This window comes from Oratosquilla oratoria, chromosome 29 (genome assembly GCF_046742065.1).
Source record: "Oratosquilla oratoria isolate Oo_2021 chromosome 29, ASM4674206v1, whole genome shotgun sequence".
Taxonomy (NCBI): Eukaryota; Metazoa; Arthropoda; class Malacostraca; order Stomatopoda; family Squillidae; genus Oratosquilla; species Oratosquilla oratoria.
Genome location: NC_134805.1, coordinates 27635595 through 27662916, shown reverse-complemented (window position 1 = coordinate 27662916; position 27322 = coordinate 27635595). Strand labels below are relative to the sequence as shown.

Sequence of the window (27322 nt, the reverse complement as noted above, 5' to 3'; positions counted from 1 at the left end):
AAGATCTAAGGATATAAGGTCTAACCACTTCCGACCGAATTTCGAGGGAGTTGGCGCAGCGGGCCCGTGAACGTCACCTGGCTGTTCAAAGTGGGGTTCGCGGGTCCTATAGCTGTCAGTTGAAGCTGGTGCGTCGTTCGGGAATGTCGTTGCCTTCGCTCGCACCGCTCCACGCAATTAGATTATATTCTGACAAATATTATATATAAATATATATAAAATATTATAGTTCCTGTCTATATATATGAATATATAATATATATATATAATATATATATATATATAATATATAAAATATTATAGTTCCTGTCTTCCTTGGCGTTTCACAGTTTTCTTCAGTGTTTCACAAAGAGAAAACGGACCCAGCCTAATGACGTCAGAAGCTGCGCACAATAATTCAAACGGTCTGACCTGTATATTTAGACCTTGGAATTTAGAACCAGATATGGTAGCTAGAGAAGAGACGGAACTCCACGATCATAAAGTCTTTCCTATTTAGTATGATTATGTAAATTCACACACACATAACCTCGTGGAGCAGTGGTGAGAGTTCTCGCCTGCCACTACGGCAGTCCGGGTTCGAATCTCGCCCAGGGCTGAAAAAAAATCAGTATCGCTGCGCTGCAGGTTGTTACTCCAACTCTCGTGGGCGGGGACTTAGGGGTGTGTGTGCGTGTAAGGTCACAATATTACCCATAGCTCGGTCATACGAGCTCTGAGCTCTCATCCGGGAGGTTAATAACTGTCGATCACGAGTCCAACACGTGATCCAAGACCATGGTGAATCTCACACACACACACACACACACATTTACAAGTTTGGTTGTGTGAATGTGTGTAAGATCACAGGATTACCCATAAATCGGGCAATATATGATCTCCGAGCTCTCATCCAGGAGGGTAATGACTGTCGGTCACGAGACCAACACGTAATCCAGGACTATTGTGAATTATTAACTCATCAACGTTGAAGGCTACTTGGTTTGAGTAGCAACGACTTCGGTTACAAAATTCTAGATTTCCGTAAGAACGTCTCAAGAATGTGTTTAACATCTCCTAGCTCGTCATTGAGCTTCTAACTATACGACGCAAGAGTAATTTGAGATTTGGACATTTGAAAAAAAAAAAGATCGACACCGAAGTCGTTTCAACTCAAACTGAATAGCAAAACCAAGTAGCATGCTAGTGAGAAATTCCTAGTATGCCGCCACCTTAAGTCAAATACCTGCTACATCCTGGACAATCTACAGCTGGACAATCTACAGCTGGACAGTCTACAGCTGGACAGTCTACATCTAGACATCCTACAGTTGGACAATTACAGCTGGACAGTCTACAGCTGGACAGTCTACATCTAGACATCCTACAGTTGGACAATTACAGCTGGACAGTCTACAGCTGCATAGTCTACAGCTGGAGAATCTTCAGCTGGACAAACTACAGCTGGACAATCTACAGCTTGGCAGTCTACAGCTGGACAGTCTACAGCTGGACAGTCTGCAGCTGGACAGTCTACAGCTGGACAGTCTACAGCTGGACAGTCTACAGCTGGATAGTCTACAGCTGGACAATCTACAGCTGAACAGTCTACAGGTGGACAGTCTACAGCTGGACAGTCTACAGCTGGACAGTCTATAGTAGGACAGTTTACAGCTGGACAATCTACAGTTGGACATTCTACAGTTAGACAATCTACAGCTGGACATTCTACAGCTGGATATTCTACAGTTGGACAATCTACAGCTGGACAATCTAGAGCTAGACAGTCTACAGCTAGACAGTCTACAGCTGGACAGTCTACTGCTGGATAGTCTACAGCTGGACAGTCTACAGCTGGACAGTCTACAGCTGGATAGTCTACAAGTGGACAGTCTACAGCTGGACAGTCTACAGCTGGACAGTCTACAGCTAGACAGTCTACAGCTGGACAGTCCACAGCTGGATAGTCTACAGCTGGACAGTCTACAGCTGGACAGTCTACAGCTGGACCGTCTACAGCTGGACAGTCTACAGCTGGACAGTCTACTACTGGACAGTCTACAGGTGGACAGTCTACAGCTGGACAATCTACAGCCGGACATTCTACAGCTGAACAATCTACAGCTGGACATTCTACAGTTGGACAATCTACAGCTGGACAATCTACAGCTAGACAGTCTACAGCTGGACAGTCTACAGTTGGGCAGTCTACAGCTAGACAATCTACAGTTGGACAGTCTACAGTTGGACATTCTACAGCTGGATAGTCTAAAGCTGAACAATCTACAGCTGGACAATCTATAGCTGGACAGTGCACAGCTGGACGGTCTACAGCTGGACAATCTATAGTTGGACAATCTACAGTTGGACATTCTACAGCTGGATAGTCTACAGCTGGACAATCTATGGCTGGACAGTCTACAGCTGGATAGTCTACAGCTGAACAATCTACAGCTGGACAACCTATAGCTGGACAGTCTACAGCTGGACAGTCTACTGCTGGACAAGCTACAGCTGGACAATCTCGCACCTGTTGCATACAAGCTCAGCCCACCATCTGACCGGAACGGGTTCTGCAGAGCCATTGCATTGAACTGACATCAACTACTTTTTTTTTTATCAATTATTATTTCCTAATTATATGTTTGTTTCCTATTTAACTATACCTATGCGTTTATTGATTTTATTTATTATTATTTATTTCATCATATATTTATATATACATATACATATACATATATATATATGTATATATATATACATATATTTTATTTATCATAATTATTTTTTTTCTCACCCGACCTAGTTATAGACCAAAAGGTCTCCTGTCGGCATGCTCCGCCTATGTAATCCTTTGTTATTTATTTGTTTACTTATTTATCAGGAAGCTCGCTGGCCGAGCGGTATAGAACGTCGTCATTTGTGGTAAAGACCAAGGTGATGGCGGTCCAAACCCTGCCACCGGTCAAGTTGAACCAAGGCCATAGTTCATTAAATTCCACGCTACAAAGTCGTCTGTAAGAGGCACTGTCACAGCCTCCCGATAGGGGAGTGTTAGACGTTAAACCATATCATCACTTATTTATCTATTTATTAATTTATTTATTAATTTATTCATTCATCTACTCATCCATTTACTTATATATATATATATATATATATATATATATATATATATATATATATATATATATATATATATATATATATATATATATATATATATATATATATTTAACAAATGCTCTGCCATGGGTTTCACGGGCAGCATGATGATCAACAATACTAAAATTCTGCTCAGAAAATAATTTAGAAACCTACACAGTTGTTCTGACTGCCATCAGACAATTTCAATTTCAACGAGTCGAACTTCCTGCCTAGCAAAAGGGTTAAAAAAAAAATTACGGATAAATTTTACAACACATCTCGATCCTTCCGCCATGTTTGTTTACATATGACGTCACACTAAAGGATAGAAACATCGGTGGTTACCCATGTTACTAATTTTTTTTTTTCGATTTCATAGTCAAAAAGTTGGGGAGGAACCCGCTCGTAAAGAATTGTAGGATAAATTGTAGAACTCCCCCACCCCACCCCCGCGCTGATTGGTGGGGGTCCGGGGTGCTCCATCATCTCTGCGCTGTCACTTAGGCTCACGCCGTCGCTCAGGTCATAGTAATATTTTTATCCTAATAATATAATCTAACCAAACAATTAATGCTCCCAAACCGTAAATTACGTAATAAAAAAACGTTACCATGATTTCAGTGACGGCGCGGAGCGACGGCGGATCGCTTTGGACTTTGTGTGTGACTCTCGAAGAAGATTTCGGAAAATGTCGAGAGGAAAGTTAACATGAAATTATATTTTGTTCAAGAATCCTTGAACAAAAGACTGCAAGAAACTTGAAACAAGATCTCAAAAACAGACCTTGAAACTCTCCAGTGAATACAACATCATTAGCAGATTATGTTCCATAAAATACTTGGGTCACCCGTTCCAAATTGTATTTTCTCTCAAGTACCAAATCTCAAAGAAAACGGTTCTTGCATTCTGAAAACGGTGGTAACTATCACATGCTCTCTTTGATCTTGCCTTATATTTTGCAATATTTACGTTTGTAACAAGTTGATTTATGAAATTTTTGGCTTGAAAGCCAAGCGCTAGTAGGCCATTCAGCGCAGTTTGTAACAAGTGCTCACTCAAAATTTGAGATATTGTGGAACATATGCATGATCATGTTTGTTATTGTAATTCGAAATAGTGTTCATAATCATGAGCTTGTGCATTCCATTGAATTGTCTTGATGTGCTACGGGATATATGTTTATACCTTTTATTTTTATTGAAAGGTAGACTGACTGCATCTGCATCTTTGAATACGATTTCAAATAGTATAATTATTTTTTCAGTATTCAACATTTAGATTAAAAGTTCACACCTCGAGCCTTGAATTTCAGAATGTCTGTTGTGTAGTCTGACCAAGCCTCCAAAATTTGTTTATATAATCGCTTGCACTCAATTCGTTTTGTTTTTCTACATCACTACGCATGTACAATATTAACACTAACTTTCTAGTATATTGCGTACTAAGCTTGATGAGGTCTTCTTCAGAATATATGCTCGCTCTTGTTTAAAAGAATACAGGATCTTCAGATCATGCCTCCGAAAATTGTAAACATGTCAGCCAATGCCGCATTTACGTTTATTTCGCTCGAACGTGACTTCATAATATATTTTAGATTATAACTGGTGAGATAATTTTCAAATTTTACGCCCACTATTTTTGAAGTATAGTAACTGGTGAATAAGGTGTTGAAATCCAGTTTGTTAACATACATGAATTTCAGGGTAGGTTTAGTACAATTAAAAATAAACTTTCCGTAATTTGGGTAGCCTCATTACCATTTGCGGACACACCCCTGTAAGCATACGAGACAAGTTAACCATCGAAATGCCCGAGGATTCAGCAGCTGTAAATCCTCGAAGGTAATAAATCCTCCAAGGTAATAAGTCCTCCAAGGTAACAAGTCCTCCAAGGTAACAAGTCCTCCAAGGTAACAAGTCCTCAAAGGTCGCAAGTCCTCAGTGGTTGCCATGTTCCCTTGAACTGACCAGGAAAAAATGTCCCTTGGGTTCGGCCTCGGCCTTGGGGCGGAACCCCAACACGGGATCCCCAGCACAGATTCCCTGTTGTGGGATTAGAGCGCGGAGCGCTGCGGCCATAGGCCGCTGTTTGCGCAGCCAAGCTGGAGGCAAAGCCCGCAGCTTTGTAATAGTAGTAAAAAAAAAAAAAAAATTATATTTTCCTGTTCAATATAACTAGGTAAAGGACGATGGGCAAGTCCTTTTAGTTTGCACGACGATTTGGACAACCCCTCCCACCACTCTATTGTCCGTGAGCATGTCACCTAGGCCAAAGATAGCTACTATAGTGTCTTCCTTGCGTGAGAAGCCTGTCTTCGTTGGACTGCGCTGACGAAACCACTAGATTAATTCAAAAGTCCAAACAGAAAAGCGTTGTGGAACGCAAAATAGGGTACAGCAAGACACGAAAACGTTGTTAGCCATCCCAATCCCAACCAATTACCAATCGTTTTGACTCAGTCTTGCCAAGATAGGTATGAGGGAGAGATTAAGGCTGACAGCACTGCGCATGTTTCCCTCACTTTAATCAGTTAAACTCGTCATAAATTTGGACAACCAAAATCATTACTGTTTTTATTTATGAAGGCCAAATATTATGATTAGGTAAATATACAACATTGGGCAAACAGAATGGCTCAGGAGATATAACCCCTGCTGGAACAATACATATAAATATGATGACTACAAAATAAGTATATAAACAAAATTGGAACTATACATGATATTAAAGCTAGGTATAATGAATTAAAAAGTAGGAGACAGGACATGGTGAGCGTTCCACCTTGTATATGCCTGGATTATTTTTTTATCAAGTTTTATGGTGGCATTTACAGTTAAGTGATATGAGGGGAGATTGTGAATGGCTTTTCATGTTATATGTGAAGGCAAGCATAATGTGTTTGAAGAGGTTCCTTGTTGATTGTGTTGGGGAGGTTATCAAATGAGGTATTTGCTGGAGTTAAGTGTGCTTAGTTTGAGAAGATGTTTTAATATTTTGGTTCCTCTTTGATCAGCTGTTTGCAGCTATACTGAGTGGTGTATGTTCAGGTCAGTTGCCAGTATATAGCTTGTTAGGTTATTGGGAGCCTGGAGTTGGGGTGTTGTAATGTGAGGATGTTTGTGATATTGTTTGTCATTTTGTTTATTTGTATCTGGATTGTAATCATTTCTGCTGTGGTATCTCTATCACCCAGGTTGCCACCAGACTATCTTGTTCATCTCTCTGGGCCCAGTAACAATGTTATTATACCAAATCTGTTTTGTTTTGTGACTATGATCACTGAAAATACTGCCAAATTTAAGGTTAATGAAATGCCTGGTTGCGATGCTTGAGATATAAGAATTCTTATGAATCAGTACAGAATCCATCATTATTTTGTCAGCAATTATAAAATGAATTAAGACCCAGTACATACATACATACATATACCAAAGGCTTTTTCCCCTTTACATGGGGAGTAGCCAAAAGACAAAGGCATAGAAATCTCTCCCACCCATTTCATCCCCTACATACTCCACATCCCTCTACCCTCTTCTCTCCCGCTTATCTTGGCACCTCCTGGATGATGGGTCATCCCTGCATCGTGTCCACTGCCCTTGGTCAAAAGCAATGCCGCAAGACACAGCACATCCACAAGCAAGACCACTTCATTAATTCAGCGACTCCCCCTCCTCTCTGTCCCCTCATGCAGAAAAGGAGAAGATGGGGAGAAATCCCTTTAGGCTGCCTCTATTTATTTTTCATACATACTCCCACACCCCCCAATCCCCCTCCCACTCCCTAGTATTAAAACATATTCTACATTCAGTTATACAAAGTTGTGCAGAATGATAAATAATCTATCAGCTTGTGCTGCATGCAAATATAGGAAGAATTGAAGAAACTAGAAATTAAATGGAGTGAGAGATACAGAAATGGGTGGAAGCAAAATGCAAGGTGAGTGTGGCTAAAATGAGAGCAGATTTAAGGTTCAGCACATGTTTGACAGAGATTTTTGGAAAGAATGAATAGATGTTTTGAAAGGAAGTGGAAAGAGTGAGGAAGTGAGTCTGGCAGAGAGTAGGTAAAAGGTGCTGATGGTCAGGTGTTAATGGAAATGAAGGCAGTATGGGGAAGATGAGTTGAGTATTTCAGGGATTCATAGAAAGTATAGGAACATAGGGACTATTTGAGTGTGGTAATTTACAACAGTTATTAAGTTACAATTAGATTACATATATTCTTCATCAATACTATAATGTTCCCATTCCTTCAATTCTGCATCAGGCTGTGGGTCTTCTGTCTTCGGCTTTTGAGGTGGGCGCTTCCTCTTGAAGAAGTTGAGCTGATTAGAATGAATAAATAAATTCATAATTATTTTTCAGCTTCTTAACTGTTAACTGCTTTGCAAAGTGACAAGGCATGAGGACCTTTTTATAAGTATGTGGGAAAACACAAGAGTAAACAAATAAGTAAATAAAAGTATGATGAACAAATGAATACAGTACAATTAGTAAATGTGTAAATAAATCAGCAGGTGATTAAGCAAGTACAGACGCTCCTCTACTTACGTTCATTCGTTTTACGTTTTTTCGATTTTACGTTTGAACTGACTAAAAAAAAAAATTGTAAAAAAAAAAATTGAGTGAATTTTTTAATTTAGCGCACTCTCCATAGTTCAAACTATACTTACGCATGATGCTGCGTCCATTGTTTACATTGCACAAACGACAGACTGAAAGTGCCTTGCCTCCTCCTCCTCCCCTCCTCCTCCACCATCTCAATTTATGTTGCTTGAATTTAATTTATTTGAAATTAATGTTATTATTTTACAATGTTATGTGTATAATTAATGATTTAAGGGTGTTTTGTAAGATAAGGTAATAGAATTTACGGATATAGTACAGTAACAACTTACGTTCATTTTCAACTTACGTTCATTTTCAACTTACGTTCGGCCGTTCGGAACGTAACTAAAACGTAAGTTGAGGAGCGTCTGTACATACAATGAATTGATCATTCTATCTGTGGCTTTGGGTCTCTTTTAAAGGAAACCTATAGCCCCATGGTCACCAAGCTCACCCATAGGTTACTTTGAGAAATGCTTATGTATTGCTTTCTGAAAATAGTATGTGTTGAGCAATGTGCTTTGTGTCATCTACGTGATAGATGCAGCTGGGTCATATGGTATTTACCAAATTGCAGTACAGCACTACCTCTCATTAAAGGATTAAAAGGGGGGTAACAGTGTCCATTGATGTGAATAATCCGTTGATTTGGAGTGGTTTTTGGGTGGCATAATGATTGCATGCACTAAACAACAGCACCAAAAACACCGAAAACACAGCGAAAACACCGCAAACATAGCTAATTAACATCCATTAATGAGAGGTAGTACTGTATACAGGAAAGGAGGAGTACTTATGGGGTCCTGTCTCTTACTCTACAATTATCATACCTATCTTCACATCCATGTATGGTTCCAACTTGGGCTATATCTCCTTATTCTCCATTTATCATACCTAGATTTGAATTCATGTATTTGTTTCATTTTGGGCCATACTGCCTTTTGAGCTCTTCCAAGTATTCTTACATTTGCATGGATGCATGAAGGTGGCTATTAACCACTTCAGTACAATAATGCCTCCATAGGTGTCATGAGGTGTGAGTAGATACATGAGGATGCCAATGTCAGCATCTTGATTATATATATATATATATATATATATATATATATATATATATATATATATATATATATATATACATATACATATACATACATATACCAAAGACTTTTTCCTCCTTACACAGGGGATAGCCAAAAAGAAAAAGGCATAGAAACCACTCCCACCCATTTCATTTCCCATATATTCCACTTGCCTCCACCCTCCTATTTTGGCACCTCCTGGATAACGGGTCATCCCTGCATCCTGTCCACTGCCCTGGGTCAGAAGCAGTGTTGCAAGACACAGCACATCCACAGCAAGGTCGCTTCATAAATTTGGTGACCCCCCTCTCCGTCCCCTCATGCAGAAAAGGAGAAGACGGGGAGAAATCCCTTCGGGCTGCGTCAAGTTTTTCCTCATACATATTTCCTCACCCCCCATCCCCTACCCACTCCCCCTCATACATCACAGTCTCATCTATACACAACCCTTCTCCATTTACCCTTATCCTCTGTCCTCTCCCATCCTTCCTCTACAGACATTCCTCTCTTCTGTAAAGCCCCTTTCACCCCATCCATCCATCTCATCCTAGGATGCCCCCTCATATTCACTCCTTCCACCTCTGCCTTCCACACTTCTTTTACTAATTTTTCTTCACTCATTCTTTCCATGTGTCCAAACCATCCTAATACTCTTTCATCAACCCTATCTCCCAACTCCCTTTACGCTTTTTAATCCACCAAGGCATTTACTCACTTCTCTCAATCTAATTCTACCTCCAGCCCCACTCCTCCCTTTCATGTCACATTCGCACCCAAGTGTCTGAAACTATCCACTTCCAGTTTCTCACCCTTAATGCTCACTTCCAGCCTACTGTCACTCTCTCCCCTTGTACATCTCATCACCTTACTTTTGCCCACATTTATCTTCAGCTTCCTTCTTTCACACACCTTCTCAAACTCTCTCACTAACTTCCTCAATCCCTCCTCTGATTCTGCCACAAGCGCAGTGTCGTCAGCAAACAACAGCTGGCTCACCTCCTACTTTTCTCCATTTTCTTTAATCATCTCCAACCCTTGACCCACTACCCTTGCATTCACCGCTCGCACCACCCCATCCATGTAAAGATTGAATAGCCACAGCGACATAACACATCCCTGACTAAGTCTCACCTTTACCTCAAACCATTCACTCTCTCCATTTCTAATCCTAATGCAAGCTGTACTATATACATATGCCAAGGCTTTTTCCCCCTTACAAGGGAGGCAGCCAAAAAGGGAAAGGCATAAAATCATTCCCATCCATTCCATCCCTGAATATGCTCCACACCCCTCCACCCTCCCTCTTATCTTAGCACCTCCTGGATGACAGGTCATCCCTGCACCTTGTCCACTGCCCTGGGTCAGAAGCAGTGTCGCAAGACACAGCACATCCACAGCAAGGCCGCTTCATTAAATCTACTACTCTCATAAAAACTCTTGACTACTCTTAACAGCTTTCCTCCTATCCCATATATCTGCAGTACCTGCCACAGTGCCTTCCTGTCTACCTTGTTGTAAGCCTTTTCCAGATCCATAAAAACCCAAAAAGCATCCTTACCTTTTCCTATAGCTTTCTCATATATCTGTCTTACCACAAAAATCTGATCTACACATCCCCTACTTGTCCTAAAACCACACTGTTCTTCACCAATTACTCCCTCTGTTCCTCTCCTAATCCTCTCAATCAAGACCCTCCCATAAGCCTTCCCAACTACACTCAACAAGCTGATCCCTCTGTAACCACTACACTCACACTTGTCCCCCTTTCCTTTGTAAAGCGGAACTATACAGGCATTCCTCCAGTCCTCCAGCACTGTACCTTCTCTTAAACAAACATTAAATAACCTCACCAGCCAGTCCACCATAACTGTACCTCCTTTCTTCAGATATTCTGCATGGCATCCATCCAGACCAGGTGCCTTACCTGCTCTCATCATCTTAACAGTTGCTTTCACTTCATCCTTCCCTATTTCTCCTCCATTTTCCTCACTACAACTACCTTTCCCTCCCTATCCTCCTTCACATTTAGTAACTCCCTAAAATACTCTGCCCACCTTCCTCTCACTGCCTTCTCTTCCATTATCTTCTCTCCATCTGCACCTTTTACCTTTTCTTCTCTATTTGATTTGCCTCCTCTTCCTCTTTTAATTTTCTTCCAAAACATCTTTTTATTACTTTCAAAATTTTCTGTCATACTCTTTCCCCATTTCACATCTGCTCTCCTCTTTGCTGCCTTTATCTTATACTTAACTTCCTCTCTCTTTACTCTATACCTCTCATACAATTCCCTCATCCTAATTTGTAGCCAATCTATGAATGCCTGCTTCTTCTCTTCTACACCCCTAGATTCTGTGAACTGGTTTGATCATGTTTTCTCTGTATTATTTCTCAGAGTAAAAGAGAATGAGTAATATACCAATGACTTTATATTTTATAATGTGAGTAGTACATATGGCAGCCGATACTGTGTGCGAGAATTTGACTCATATTGAAGTGGTTAACAAGTGCATGGAAGGACATAGAGTGACACTGTCACACCTATGCTTAGGTCAATACCCCATATTGAAAAAGAACCAACAAAGCATTGGCCTTGAAACCGATATTCCATGTCCCAGATCCAACCTCTATACAGAAAACACAAAGCACATTATAGTATGTTGTTCAACATTTACTTCAATAAGCTCTGTAAAATCTCTTCAATGAGTGATTTATGAGTTCATCCAGTGGCCATGTCATACTTCCTGAGGGTCACAGATTACCTCCTGCAAGAGAACCAGATCAACAAATTAACTTGAATAAATTTTGTCCACCCAACACCAGATGATTATTTGGCTGAAGGCTGGATCCTCTGGTGTCAGAAACTTAGGAACATACCTTGTATAAAATGAGTAAGATCATCAAAAGCACCATGACAGCCATCATGATTGCATGTGAGGGTAGCCACCAAAATGGAAAGACTAGTGAAGGTCCCTGAGAAAATATGAGAACATGATGTTAGGGACTTCCTTGTAATTCTTAATACAGATGGAAGCCCAATGTTCAAAAGTATATTTACATACATATATATACCAACAGCTTTTTCCCCCTGTACAAGGGAGATAACCAAAGCCAATGGCATAAATCCATGCCCACCCATTTCATCCCCACATACTCTACTTCCATTCACCACCCCTCCTGCTGTCTTTTCTTGGGACATCCCTGCATCTCACCCACTGTCCTGGGTCAGAAGCAATGTAACAAGACACAGCACATCCACAGCAAGGCCGCTTCATTTAATCGGCGACCCCCCTCTCTGTCCCCTCATGCAGAAAAAGAGAAGATCAGGAGAAATCCCTTCAGGTTGCATTAAAATATCATTCACACATACTCCCTCACCCCTACCCATCCACCACCCATACCCTTCCATGCATCCTAACATCATCCATACGCAACCATTCTCCACTCACCCCTATCTTCTGTCTTCTTCCTTTCTTCCTCAACAGACATTTCCCTCTTTCCCAATGCCCCCTTTACCCTATCCATCCATCTATTTTACCTAATTATATTTATATTTTACCTAAGTTTAATATACAAGAAGGAAGCTACACTCTTACCAACTAACAATCTATAGCCCCAGGTCTCTTGTAAGAGACACACAGTTCCCAGGTAACCAACAACAACCACCAAATTGGCCCACAGGTCGTTAAAAGAAGAAATATTGTCTTGTTGTCTGGGTATAGCAATGGTTGGATAGTGTAAGATGAAGTGTTCAGTGTCTTGTGTGAGAGGGTTGCATCAGAGGCAATTTGTATCTATCACCAGACCTATTTTGTACTTTTACTTCATACCGGATAGTGACCCGAATGCAATCTGTGATGCTAATGTCTGGAGGAGTTTGATGGAGTAGGGAGTTCAGTGGTTGGTCTTGTAGTCCAGTTGTACTCTTCCATATTTATTGTCTTCCTTTCTTCTTCCATTCCCTCTATGTTACATCCCTGTTTTTTTTTTTTGTTTTTTTGTTTTTTTACTATCTCACATTTTGTTTATCAAATCAATAACTCAGCTAATTTCTCTTTCCACTAACTTATGACACATGTCTATCAACACCTGAGTTTTAAAGACTTTAACCATACATTTAGGGAGACATACACACACACACTTACTGTAGGGTAGATGAAAATGAAGGAGGTTGAGACATTAGTTTCCTTGATGTCGCACTTTGGACAAGATGACACATTGGGTGACGTCACCTTGAGAATCATCCTTGAGGTAATGGCCAGCTTGTGGATTTTGGCAGGAAACTGCAATGGTGGATTTGATTAACAATGTGATATCTATATGTTGGTTGTGATTAGAATATTTTTTTCTCTAACCCTTTCAACCAAGATATATGTTTAGGTTCTTATTCTAGCCAAATTTGCCAGGCAAATTGATTTAGATTTGAGTGTTCTACTATTGTGAGTTTATCTTATAGGAAACTTACAGCTCAAGGCAGTCAGCAATCGCTTCTGGATTGGCCTATTGAGCCCAGTGACAAGAAGTGTTGTAATGGTGTCAGTTGTGTGTGTTAGGCAGATGAAAATTATATGCCCTGCATCATCAATATGGAGCAAATATATTGGTCATTTAGTCTTTGAAGCCAGGTAAGGATGGTTTTTGGGCCTTTATGGATTTGGAAAAGGCTTATGACAGGGTAGACAGGAAGGCACTGTGGGAGGTATTCCAGATATGTGGGATAGGAAGAAAGCTGTTAAGAGAAGTCAAGATTTTTTACAAGAGTAGTATAGCCTGTCTTAAAATTTGAAATGGAGAGAGTGAGTGAGTACCAGGGATGTGTTATGTGACCTTGGCTCTTCAATTTATACATGGATTGGGTGGTCCAAGGGTAATGGGCCAGTGATTGGAGATGGTTAAAGAAAGTAGAGAAAAGTGTGAGGTAAGCCAGTTGTTATTTGCTGATGACACTGCGCTTTTTGCAGAATCTGAGGAGGGAATAAGGAAGTTAGTGAAGGAGTTTGGGAAGGTGTACGAAAGAAGGAAGTTGAAGATAGATATGAGTAAAAATAAGGTGATGAGATGCGCAAGGGGGGGAGGATGGCAGCAAAATAGAAATGACTATTAAAGGAGAGAGACTGGAGGAAGTAGATAGCTTTAGATACTTGGGTGAGAATGTGGCGGGAAAAGGAGGAGTGGAGGTAGAGGTAGAATGTAGATTGAGAGAAGCAAGTAAATGCCTTAGGGATTAAAAATTGTAATGAAAAACAGACATTTGGGGATGGATGCTAAGATTAGATTGTATAAAGGGGTGATTGTGCTGAGAGCACTGTATGAGGCAGAAACATGGAACATAAGAGAGAAAGAGTTTAAATGTGAAGATGAAATGCCTGAGAAGTATAGAAGTGGTTATTAGGTTGGATAGAGTGAGGAATAAGGAGGTGAGGAAGAGAGTAGGAGCAGAAAGTGAGTTGGGAGATAGAGTTAATGAAAGAGTATTGGGATGGTTTGGACACATGGAAAGAATGAGTGAAGAAAGATTAGTAAAACAGGTGTGGAAGACTTAGTAACCATGTAGTTAGTGTTATCAGTTGTTTTAAGAAACAGTTAAACAACTTTATGGATGAGGATGACAGATGGAAATGGACATGGAACTGCCTAGCATAGGCTCATGGTCTCTTACAGTCTCTTTTATTCTTATGTTGTTATGGAGGCAGAGATGGAGGGCGTGAACGTGAGGGGATGACTGTGGATGAGATGGATGGATGGAGTAAAAGGGGCATTGGGAAAGAGGGGAATGTCTGTTGAGGAAGGAAGGGAGAAGACAGAAAATAGGATTGAATGGAGAATGGTTGTATATGGATGATGCTTTGATGCACAGAAGGGAGTGATGGGGGGTGAGGGGATATGTGTTACTGATATTTTAATGCATTCTGAAGGGATTTCTTCCCATCTGTTTTTCTGTATGAGGGGACGGAGAGGGGGATTGCCGATTAAATGAAGCGGCCTTGCTGTAGATGTGCTGTGTCTGGTTACATTGCTTCTGACCCAGGGGAGTGGGCAAGATACAGGGATGACCTATCATCCAGGAGGACCCAAGAAAAGAGGGAGGGCTGGAGGGGTGGTGAACGGGAGTGGAGTGTGTGGGGATGAAACGGGTGGGGGTGGATTTATGCCTTTGACTTTGGGTATCTCCCTTGTAGGAGGGAAAAGTCATTGTTATATGTATGTATATATGTAGTGTTCTCTTGTTGCATTACTTCTGACCCAGGCAGTGGATGAGGGCCAGAGAATGGACCTTCATCCACAAGGAGCTAAGAAAGAAGGGAAACAAATGGGTGATGGATGGGAGTGGTTTAAGTAGGAGTGAGTGCATTCCATGCTTGGCTACCCCCCTTATAATGGGGAAGAACCCTTTTGGTATATACAGTACTACCTCTCATTAACGGACTAAAAGGGGGGTAACGGTGTCCGTTGATGTGAATAATCCGTTGATTTGGAGTGGTTTCTGGGTGGCATAGTGATTGCATGTACTAAACAACAGCACCAAAAACACTGAAAACACAGCAAAAACACCTCAAACACAGCTAATTAACGTCTGTTAACAAGAGGTCTCACTGTAGAAAGATTGTTCTCTCACTGGATCATGACCCAAACACAGGCAGGCAAGTGTGACTTATATGACACTAGTTTTTCTTTTATGTAGAATTATGTCTGGGGATGTAAGATTTAGGACTGGGTAATATAATTAGTGAAACTGAATTTGCATAGCAGTATGTGTCTGAGTATATTTTATAGGGATTTGGCCTGAGAGACCTAGGGTAGATTGTCATATATTATTGAGTAAAAGGTCGTAAATTTTAGTTTCATTCTATGGGGTTTGGGTATGTGAAGAGGTATGATGGAGATCTGGAGTAAAAATATTCTTATGATTTTTATGTCAACAAGTAATACTTTGGTGTCTGTTAGTGGCCAGCTGCTGCTGCTTTTGGTACAGGCTGTTATTATTTTGAAGCTTTGTTTTGAATTTGCTCTATTTTTCCTTGCTGATGTTCATCTGCTTGTGTTGTTATGAGGCCATAACACTGGAGCAACTGAGGAAACCAGTTGATCTCATAGGGTCCCCCAAAGTTTCTATACTATGTCAAGTTCATGGCTGTGTGGTGCCATTGCTTTGTATTGTGAACTTATGCATGACTATATGTGGCATCCTGGTGGTGAGTATATGTTGTATTGCCAAACTTATATTGGTATGCACTGAGTTTTCTGTAATGGCATCAAACTATGCTAAAATGTACTCTATTTATCCCGCTGAGTTTTCTTTTGTTGAAGTTTGTTTGAACCTGACCAACCATTATTTGTTCACTTATTTATCAACTGCATCATTCATATATTCAATTTATATATTCCACTAAGCCACAGGACCCAATCTGAACCAGTCTGATGACTACAGTAACAAAGAGTAACAATATGAGGATCTTTACCTCAAGTATAGAGGCAACTACCAACACTGCTGGGATGGCCACCTTGTTCTCCATGCCTATATCAAGACCTTGAATCTTACATCTGAAAAAAAGAAAGAAATAAGAATGAATAATAAGTTGAATTTAGTGTTTTTATTTGAACACCACATGATTAACTGATCCTTTAAGGCTCATTCTGACATTAGGTCACCACTTCAAAGACTTTCATTTTGTGAATTTTTTTACGTTACCAGTCAATTGCTAGAAATGAGATAACTTTAGTTGGAATGTAAAGATTCTAGAGCATGAACAATATGTTGAAACTTACGTAATTTCCAGAGGTCGAGGATTGATCTTGCCACCATCCAAACCTCTCCTTTGCTTCAGCTCCCTGCAATATCCAAGAATGACACTATCCAGTCCATGAAAAATCTTCAAATATGCACAACTTAACCCTTTTGAAACTATGACATTCTTTGACTTTTGTTCTGGCCAAGGGCAGCGAGTTTCTGCAGCAAAGGGACACACTGGCCCAAAGGAAGTCTCAATCAATTGAAACCTTCTGTACAGATTTCATTCCCTGAGTCTGTTCTTACCTGAAACTAAATACAGAAACTATGCTGCCATGACGAAGGGGTTAAGAAAAAAGAAGTAAACGTACTCAGAGCCCACTCCAAATCAATGGATTATTCACATCAATGGACACCATTACTCCCCTTTTAGTCCATTAATGAGAGGTCAATCTGTACTGCCCCGGGGCAAAGTTCTCAGTGATGCCCCCCTATTCGCCCATCACCATTTCCCATCTCCACCATTCCTTACTGCCTATAACAGTACTACCTCTCATTAACGGTCTAAAAGGGGGGTAACGGTGTCTGTTGATGTGAATAATCCATTGAATTGGAGTGGTTTTTGGGTGGCATAGTGATTGCACGCACTAAACAACAGCACCAAAAACACCAAAAACACAGCGAAAACACCGCAAACACAGCTAATTAATGTCCGTTAATGAGAGGTCTCATTGTATATCTTGTGAAATAATTAAACAGATTTAAAAAATGTTTTTTAATGTCCCTATTGCAGAAAGAACTAGGGAAAATATTTCATATAATGTTGATTCTCATGCAAAATTTTTATATTACGGTAAAATATTCAGGGCTCCACGGAGCTTTTTTTATTATAATTATTTTGTCAACCTTGTGAGCGCCATGGCCAGACCAGAATTGCCACCCTTGTAAATGTGCTGCCCCAAATTACAAGAGATATCCAGGTTTAATATATTTGACACGAATATATCCTGACAATTTTTGTTCTGTCTAATGCCATGGTATTTTATTCAGCTGAAAAAGTGTCACAAAAGCAAATAGTAATTGGGTATATGAAGAAATCAATTTCTTATTAATTACCACACAAACAATAACAAGTCATGTATCAGTCTTTCCAGAGATCCCTTGTCCATTTGAAGGAGCTTCCTTCAAGTCTTCTAATGTACTCCAGTGACCATATGTGAGATATTGTACTTCATCAAAGGATTTCTTCAAACCCAAGTTTACACAATCCACCCAGCCCTTTCCTCTCTTGTAGCACATCAACCACACTTGAGCAAAAGCTTGACAGGTTTTATACATGACCTATTTCTAAAACATTATTGATTATCTGCCAAAGTGTAATTTTTTTCAAAATATTGAAGTTGTGTGTCTATCACAATTCTCTTACATAGTTTAGTTATCATGCTGGTCAGAAATACTTGTCTGTAATTCAGGGGTTTCTCCCTCTTTCATGAATTGCTACCACATCAGCCTTTCTTCTAATGAACACATTAGGCTATGAATCTTGTCTGCTAATTGTTTTTTGTGTTCCTTAAAGTATCCACTTTGAGATCCTATCAGTCCCTGAAGCTTTCTTTACATCTAATGTTTCCAATACTTCCTTTATTTCCAATTTTCTATTTTTTTACCCAGCAACCCTTTCTACACCCTCCTCTTCAACAGTCATTTTCCTTAGTGAAGACTGAATGGCAACATTTGTTCATAATTTCAGCCTAAGCTGATAAATTTCCATGGACATCTCCTTTAACTATTAGTTTAGAAATGCCTTCCTTGTATCAGAGTGCATGTAGACAAAAGCAGGTGCAAACCTAGGATGGGGTAAAAGCACCCTGTACAGATGGCTTTAGTGGTTAATAGTTATACTTGACATAATTAGGAGCAAAGTTGAAAAAGTTCAATAATGCAATATGTTATATTCCTGAAAATATTACCTTTTTGTTTTATTGTTGTTTTTAGCATCAGGTGCCATCAATTCCCTGTACAGTAAGGGCTGTGTTTTCATTCTCTCAGTAGAGGTCTCTCTAAGTGCAAGAAATTCATTTGTAGTGTTAGCTCTTCCAGAGTCATGAATGTGCGCATTATCTTCATCTGAATTGTACCCCTTTATCTAAAAGAAAAAGGAATTATATTGAACAGCTGAACAAATAAACAATACTGGAGAAAAAATGTAAATTGAAGCTTGTGTTATTCAGGTCAGCATCCATTGATATCACTAGGTTGTATTCATTAAGGAGTTTTAATTATGGTGAAAGACACACAACTGAATAAAAGTGTCTTAATATTAGGACCTACCATAGTTCAGCTGGTTTGGTTGTAAAGTAGAATTAGGGAAGCAGTGTGGGGTGAAATGCAAGGTAAGGGAGGCTAAGAGGATAGCAGATGTAAAGAGGGGTAAGTGCTTGATGAAGAATTCTGAAAATTATGAATAAATAGGACAAGAGATTCATATGAGAGGTACAAAGAAAAGAGAAGTGAAGTAAAGCATAAGATAAAGGAAGCAAAGAGGAGAGCAGATGCGAAATGGGGTAAGAGTATGACAAGTTTTTAAAGTAATAAAAAGGTGTTTTGGAGGGAAATTACAAGAGGAAGAGGAGGTGATAATGGAAGAGATGGCAGTAAGAGGAAGATAGTCAGGGTATTTTAGGGAGTTGCTAAATATGAAGGAGGACAGGTAGTTGCAGTGGGAATGCTACAAAAATGACAGTAATAAATGAGGAAAATGGAGGAGAAATAAGGAAAGATGAGGTGAAAGCAGATATTAAAATGATGAAAACAGGTAAGGCACCTGGGTTGGATGGATGTCATGCAGAGTGTCTAAAAAAGGGAGGTACACTGATGGTGGACTGGCTGGTGAGGTTGTTTAATGTTTGTCTAAAAGAGGGTGGAGTACTGGAGGAGTGCCATTATAGTTCCACTTTACTAGGGAAAAGGGGACAAATTGAGTGTAGTAGTTTCTGAGGGATCAGTTTGTTGAATGTAGTTGGGAAGGCTTATGGGAAGGTTTTGATTGAGAGGATTAGGAGAGGAACAGAGGGAATAATTGGTGAGGAAGAGTGTGGGTTTAGGACAAGTAGGGGTTGTGTGGATCAGATTTTTGTGGTAAGGCAGATATGTGAGAAAGCTTTAGGAAAAGGTAAGGGTGTTTTTTGGGCCTTTATACATCATACATACATATACCAAGGCTTTTTCCCCCTTTCAAGGGAGGTAGCCAAAAAGGGAAAGGTATAAAAACACTCCCACCCATTTCATCCCTAAATACACTCCACACCCCTCCCACCCTCCCTCTCATCTGAGCACCTCCTGGATGACGGGTCATCCCTGCACCTTGCCCACCACCCTGGGTCAGAAGCAGTGTCGCAAGACACAGCACATCCACAGCAAGGCCGCTTCATTTAATCGGCGACCCCCCCTCTCTGTCCCCCCTTGCATATAAGGAGAGGACGGGGAGAAATCCCTTCGGGCTGCGTCAAAATTTACTCACACATACTCCTCATGCAATCACAACATCATCCATATACAACCATTCTCCACTCACCTCTGTCTTCCGTCCTCTCCCTTCCTTCCTCAACAGACATTCCCCTCTTCCCCAAAGCCCCCTTCACCCCATCCATCCACCTCATCCTAGGACGTCCCCTCATGTTCACTCCCTCCACATCTGCCTTCCATACCTCTTTTACTAGTCTTTCTTCACTCATTCTTTCCATGTGTCCAAACCATCCTAATATTCTTTCATCAACCCTATCTCCCAGCTCCTTTTTCACCCCTGTTCTCCTCCTCACCTCCTCATTTCTCACTCTATCCAGCCTTGTAACCCCCACCATACTTCTCAGACACCTCATCTCAAACACATTCAAACTCCTTCTCTCTTCTTCTCTTATGTTCCACGTTTCTGCCCCATACAGTGCTGTTGGCACAATCACTCCTTCATACAGTCTCCTCTTCGCATCCATTCCTAAATGTCTATTCCTCATTACACTCTTTAATCCACCAAGGCATTTACTCGCTTCTCTCAATCTACATTCTACCTCCACCTTCACTCCACCTTTTCCTGCTACACTTGCACCCAAGTATCTAAAACTATCCACTTCCTCCAGTCGCTCTCCCTTAATGGTCACTTCCAGTCTACTGCCACTTTCACCCCTTGTACATCTCATCACCTTACTTTTACCCACATTTATCTTTAGCTTTCTTCTATCACATACTCTCCCAAACTCTGCCACCAGCTTCCTCAATCACTCCTCCGACCCTGCCACAAGCGCAGTGTCGTCCGCAAACAACAGCTGGCTCACCTCCCACTTTTCTCCATTTTCTTTAACCATCTCCAATCCCTGACCCACTACCCTAGCATTCACCTCTCGCACCACCCCATCCATGTATAAGTTGAACAGCCAGGGCGACATAACGCATCCTTGACGAAGTCCCACCTTTACTTCAAACCACTCACTCTCTCCATTTCTAATCCTGACACAAGCTCTACTACTCTCATAAAAACTCTTGACAGCTCCCAGAAGCTTTCCTCCTATCCCATAAATCTGCATAACCTCCCACAGTGCCTTTCTGTCTACCCTATCATAAGCCTTTTCCAGATCCATAAAAGCCCAAAAAACATCCTTCCCCTTTCCTATAGCTTTCTCACATATCTGTCTTACCACAAAGATCTGATCTACACAACCTCTACCTGTCCTAAATCCACACTGTTCCTCACCAATTACTCCTTCTGTTCCTCTCCTAATCCTCTCAATCAAGATCCTCCCATAAGCCTTCCCAACTACACTTAACAGGCTAATCCCTCTGAAACTACTACATTCACACTTGTCCCCTTTTCCCTTGTAAAGTAGAACTATACAGGCACTTCTCCAGTCCTCCGGTACTCTACCCTCTCTCCAGCAAACATTAAATAACCTCACCAACCAGTCCACCATCACTGAACCTCCCTTTTTCAGACATTCTGCATGGCATCCATCCAGACCAGGTGCCTTACCTGCTTTCATCATCTTTACAACTGCCTTCACCTCATCCTTCCTTATTTCTCCTCCATTCTCCTCACTCATCACTCTCATTTTCTTCGCATTTCCCACTGCAGCTATTTTTCCTTCCCTATCCTCCTTCACATGGAGGATATCCTCCTTTATGGATTTGGAAAAGGCTTATGGCAGGGTAGACAGGAAGGCATTGTGGGAGGTATTGCAGATATATGGAATAGGAGGAAAGCTATTCAAAACAGTCAAGAGTTTTTATGAGAGTAGTAAAGCCTGTGTTAGAATTAGAAATGGAAAGAGTGAGTGGTTTGAGGTAAAGGTGGAACTTCACCAGGGATGTGTTATGTGGCCTTGGCTGTTCAATTTATACATGAATGGGGTGATGTGAGAGGTAAACACAAGGTTAATGGGCCAGGGATTGGAAATGCTTAAAGAAAGTGGAGAAAAGTGGGAGATATATGCCAGTTGTTGTTTGCTGACAACACTGCACTTGTAGCAGGATCAGAAGAGGGATTAAGGAAGTTAGTGATGGAGTTTGGGAGTTTGAGATGTACAAGGGGAGAATGTGGCAGCAAATTAGAAGCGAGCATGGAGGAATTGGATAGCTTTAGATACTTGGTTGCAAATATGGCGGAAAAGGGAGGAGTGGTAGTGGAGGTAGAATTTAGGTTGCAAGAAGCAAGTAAATGCCTTGGGGGATTGAAAAAATTTAGTGAGAAATAGACATTTGAAGATGGATACTAAGAAGAGATTGCATGAAGGGGTGACTGTGCCAACAGCACTACAGTATATGGGGCAGAAACATGGAACATAAGAGAGGAGGAGTTTGAATGTGTTTGATATGAAATGCCTGAGAAGTATGGTAGGAGTTACTAGGCTGAATAGAGTGAGAAACAAGGAGGTGAGGAGGAGAGCAGGGGTGGAAAGGGAGTTGGGAGATAGGGTTGATGAAAGAGTATTGGGATGGTTTGGATATATGGAAAGAATGAGTGAAGAAAAGAGTAAAAGAGATGTGGAAGGCAGAGGTGCGGGGAGTGAACATGAGGGGATGACCAAGGATGAGATGGATGGATGGGGTAAAAAGGGCTTTGGGAAAGAGGGGATTATCTGTTGAGGAAGGAAGAAAGAGGACAGAAAATAGGGATGAAAGGAGATTGGTTGTGTATGGATGATGCTGTGATGCATGGAAGGGAGTGGGTGGGGGATGGGGGAGTGAGGGAATATCTGTGAATGATATTTTGATGTAGCCCAAAGGAATTTCTCCCCATCCTCTCTTTTTCTGCATGAAGGGAAGGAGGGGTGGGTTGCTGATTAAATGAAGCAGCTTTGCTGTGGATGTGCTGTGTCTTGCTGCATTGCTCCTGACCCAGGGCAGTGGTTGAGATGCAGGGATGACCCATCATCCAGGAGGAGCCAAGATAAGAGGGAGGGAGGGGGTTGAATGGAAATGGAGTATGTGGAGATGGAATGGGTGGGAGTAGATTTTTTGCCTTTTTTTTGGCTACCTCCCTTGTACAGGGGAAAAAGCCATTGGTATATGTATATACGTATGAATAAATATTTTAGTAGGACAGTAGAGAGAACATAAAGGATACTGAACAAAATCCCGTCAATAGCCACAAAAATTGTATTAAACATTCACTTGTATCTATGTATTAATGACTTACTTTAAAATGGAGAGGGTGTATTGGAGGTGCAGCACATTTGATGGGGCCAGTGGTCTCTAGTTGATCTACTAAATAGAGAATCTGTCTCTCATCATTAATCCAGAAAGGAATGCCAACAGTTAACTGAAATGAAAAAAAGAAGTAAAAATCAGAACCGCAAAAATTAACCTAGTTGTCCTCAAGGTTTTTCAGCCCCAGTACCCAAGGTCCAATTATAAATTAACCTGTTATCCACTCTAATTTTCTTTCAATAGACAATTACATGTTGTACTGTTTGCATAGATTTCAGAGGTTTAGAATACATACAATATTCTACTTTGTGAATTTGGCACTTGTGTCATTTGTATGTTTTTATTCCTTAGTTATGTTTATTACTGTCTTGCCATGGCAAATTAATTGTTGCCTTGAGTTTCACTAAGTGGAAAACCTGCAGCCCCATAGTAGCTTGCAGTGGTCCTCAGGCCCTCACAGATCTCTCTGGGAAGAAACTTCGGATTATTATCTCTGTTGTATTGGTGTGGTACTGTTTTTGTGCCACCAGCTGAAAGTGATCGAGGAAGGAGAGCAGTTACTGGTTGTCAGCTCTCCACGTGTGGGGAAGTATAAGAGATGAAATTAAAATTGATAGAAAGATATCCTGGGTCCTGTCCAGAGACTAAGTGAGAGTCCCTTAAGGCTGCACCTACAGATGGAATTGAAGGGTTTTGAAAATAGACAGCTTTGCTGTCCATCTTGCTGGACAACCATATATAGGTACCTGTTATTGGTCTCATGGTTTAGTATGAATGGATTATGATTTCTTGTTATAATTTTGACTCTTTGCATATCTCAGAAACATGAGTTTTGACGATGAGAACAGTAGCCATGAGAACATAGTGGCATAGAACACTGACAGGAGTGTAAGACTTTATGGTGGGAGAGTGGATGGGATGATGTTAAGTTTTGTTCAGTTTAAACCATGTAAAGTACGAAACCTAATATAGTTGCTTAAGTTTAGCATGGAGGAGAAAATATTGGTTCTTTAACTTAGGTCCTTGTGGATGAAGGGTCATTCCTGTCCCCTGTCACACTGCTTAGGTCAGAGGTAATTCAGCAAGACACAGCACTATCACCACAGGTCCCATCAACTGAATTTGGTTTATCCCCAATGCTTCAGTACATGGCAAACCCCCCTCTTCATCCACTTAAGGAATACACAGAACAAGAAGAAATCCCTTCAGGCCATATCATTTTCTCATCCTGTAATGCCCACATTTTTCATATTTATATTATTCAAAATTAATGTGTAGGATGCCCCCTTCTGTTTTCATATGTGACCTGTTTCCTACTCCCTTCATTGCTCATACTAACCCCCTCTTTCCCCTGTTCGCCCCCCTTCCTGTATGCCAAACACTATCCTAATGCCCTCTCACAGTTAAAAAGAGGCCTGAGACAATGAACCACAACTTCAGTTTATTAGTCTGTGTCCAAAAACTGCATGTCTCACAATGCTCAGAAATCTGTACTTTGAAGCCCTCTTCCCTCCTAAATGTCCAACCTAGATTATAAGTTCTTATTAACTAGACCTAGAAATATCTAGAAATACATATTAATATGAGGTCATGATCACAAATTCATAATCGGAGAATGTCAGGGTTTATGGGCATTGGAAGATAACTTGAAGGCATCACTTTAAAACAGGCCCTATGCTCCACCAGGCAAGTACTCCCTCTTCTGCTAGCCCCTCCATCCTTGAAATACCATTGCCATTAGAAATATATATAGTGACATACCTTTAATAGCTCCAACTGGGTCCACATCTCAATATACAGTCATTGTGTATTCAGAATGACCATGCAAACAAAAGATTACATAGCAAAGGGCATGACTGCATGATAAAGAGAAATACTGATAGAGAAATAATTGTGGAGGTTGACAGTGTGGCCATAAGTTGCCCTCTGTTTTGTCAGAGATTGTATGAATATCAATAAGCTTTGTGATTATTTTGATGTAATTCTCAATGTTTTCTTGTGTTTTTTATTTATCTTATTTATTTTCATTTTTTTTTTTAAGGACAGCCAGCAGATTTTGCTTGGAATAAGTTAACCCCAAAGCATCCTCCGAAAAGATTACCATTATTTTTGTTGTTATTTGGTATTTCCTTAGATTGGGCATACTCGTAGATTACCCAAAACCATCCAATTAAGATATCTGTGTTGTGAAAAAATATTTGTGTTCAATTAAAAATAAGGAGTAAAATCTTGTCTTGTCATTGAGAGTTTCTATTTAGAAATAAAGTGAGTATGTATAAAGTCACATAAGTAATCAGTGGATTCAAAAGGAGAAATGAGTTGTGTTTTTCTCTTCTTCGTAACCTTGTGGCATTATAGAGGACTGCCACACTCAGATAATGAAAACCCAGATTATTCACAATCCCTTGTAAAGGGAAAAAAGCCCTTGGTATATGTATGTATTCACACATGGGGTATTACAATCCACTTAAATATATCTTTTGCCCTTTTCCTTCTGCGCTCATTTGACATTTAAGATATCATATGCAATGAATAAAATGAAAGAAGGCTGTTAATCACCCACCTCTGCTGTTAGGATAGGTGAAGGCCCTTCATTGATGATAGAGTAGACATGTTTGAAGAATGGTCCAATCTGTTCTTGAGTGAAGTCACTTATCTGGCTGGTATTGAAAAGAAGCCCAGGACCTACTGTTTTGTTTGTGACTACAAGTATGACCTCCTCTGTGCTCAATCTGAAGAAGAGCAGAAGTCTGAGATCAAATGTAAAATCTTTATTTCTAAATGAAGCCTATCTTGGTGTCTTAAAGGTAAACTAAGTTTTATACCAATGAAGTCAGCGATAGCTGTTGCCTTAAGTTTCACCAACTGGAAACCCACAGACCCACAACAGCCAGCAATGGTTCTTGGGCTCTCCCACAGATCTCTTTAGAAATAAATAGGCTGTTGTTTGGCTTGTATTAGTATGGGGCTGTTTCTGTGTCACTGTTTTATAACAGTATAAGGAGGAAAGCAATTGCTGGTTGTCAGCTCTCCTTGTGTGATAAAGTGGAGTAAATACACAAATTTAAAGAACTTAGATTCTTTTGTTAATGGTACATCCAATCATGCTGGTGTATCTTCACCTCTACATCGTATTGTCTCTTTGACCCACTGAATCATTACATTGTTCATTACTCTATTTTACCAAAAATTACCCAATGATTCATCATTTCTACTTGTTGCAATTCACATTTCCTCAATTAAAGCCTCCCATCAGGGATATATCTTCATGTTTCTACACTATTTTCTGCAGAGGGACACAGGCAGTGGTTGTAATATATGGATCACCTTCAGCAGTGTTTCTTTTCTATAAATGTGGGATTTACAGCCTATTTTACATCTTAGAACATTTAATCTACGTAGATATATATGTATAATGATGTGGTGACTTGGTTTAATGTTGCAAACTCCCCCATCAGGAGGCTAAAATGGTGGCCTTTACAGAGGGCTTTGTAGTGTGGAATTTAATTAACCATCCCCTTGGTCCAGCTCGCTAGTGCCAGCATCTGAACTGCCGTCACTTCAACCTCTACCACAAGTAGTGACACTCGAACCTGCTATTAGTACTAAGTACCCAATTTACAACAAAATACCACTGAGTAAATATTGATAGGACCTTACCCAGAAACTCTGACTTCTTGTTTTATCTCTACGGGAACTTGTAGGAGAAAAGTATTATTGGTGGAATCTAATCTGCTGTTGCTACTCTTGATCTCAAAAGTGAAATCCAGAGCAGGATTATCCTCCATCATAAGTGCAACAGTGTCATACTCAAAATGGAGATCCATTATCATCTGCAAAAGGGTAAATAATTCATTAGAGAGAATAACACTACCAGTCACCTCCACAGGTTTGGCAGAGCATCTCACTGTCTCTCCTTCAGAGGCAACCCTCAGCTTCCTAGGGGCACACCCTCCCCTTAGTACCACCTGAGGTTCAGGGTTCCTCTCCCTTCCTGATCTCTTCTGGGCACTGCCTTTCCTAACAGTGGCATCATGTGGACACCACCTATTGTTTCATGTGTGAACTGTTACAGACCAACACAA

General features: G+C 40.5%; 1 protein-coding gene across 2 annotated transcripts in view; it reads right to left on the bottom strand.

Moving 5' to 3' along the window:
* Positions 1–6445: 6445 nt before the first annotated feature.
* Positions 6446–27322, bottom strand: part of LOC143040694 (integrin alpha-8-like) — a 59943-nt gene continuing 39066 nt past the window's right edge. For both annotated transcript variants that reach the window (XM_076212009.1, XM_076212010.1), the window contains exons 18-26: positions 26898–27070; positions 25801–25969; positions 23227–23349; positions 18512–18687; positions 16580–16642; positions 16273–16354; positions 12958–13095; positions 11690–11785; positions 6446–7450 (exon numbers count right to left, since the gene is read on the bottom strand). In XM_076212009.1, coding sequence (XP_076068124.1) covers positions 7337–7450; positions 11690–11785; positions 12958–13095; positions 16273–16354; positions 16580–16642; positions 18512–18687; positions 23227–23349; positions 25801–25969; positions 26898–27070 — 1134 coding nt within the window. In that variant the 3' untranslated portion in view covers positions 6446–7336. The remainder of the gene's footprint in view (positions 7451–11689; positions 11786–12957; positions 13096–16272; positions 16355–16579; positions 16643–18511; positions 18688–23226; positions 23350–25800; positions 25970–26897; positions 27071–27322) is intronic.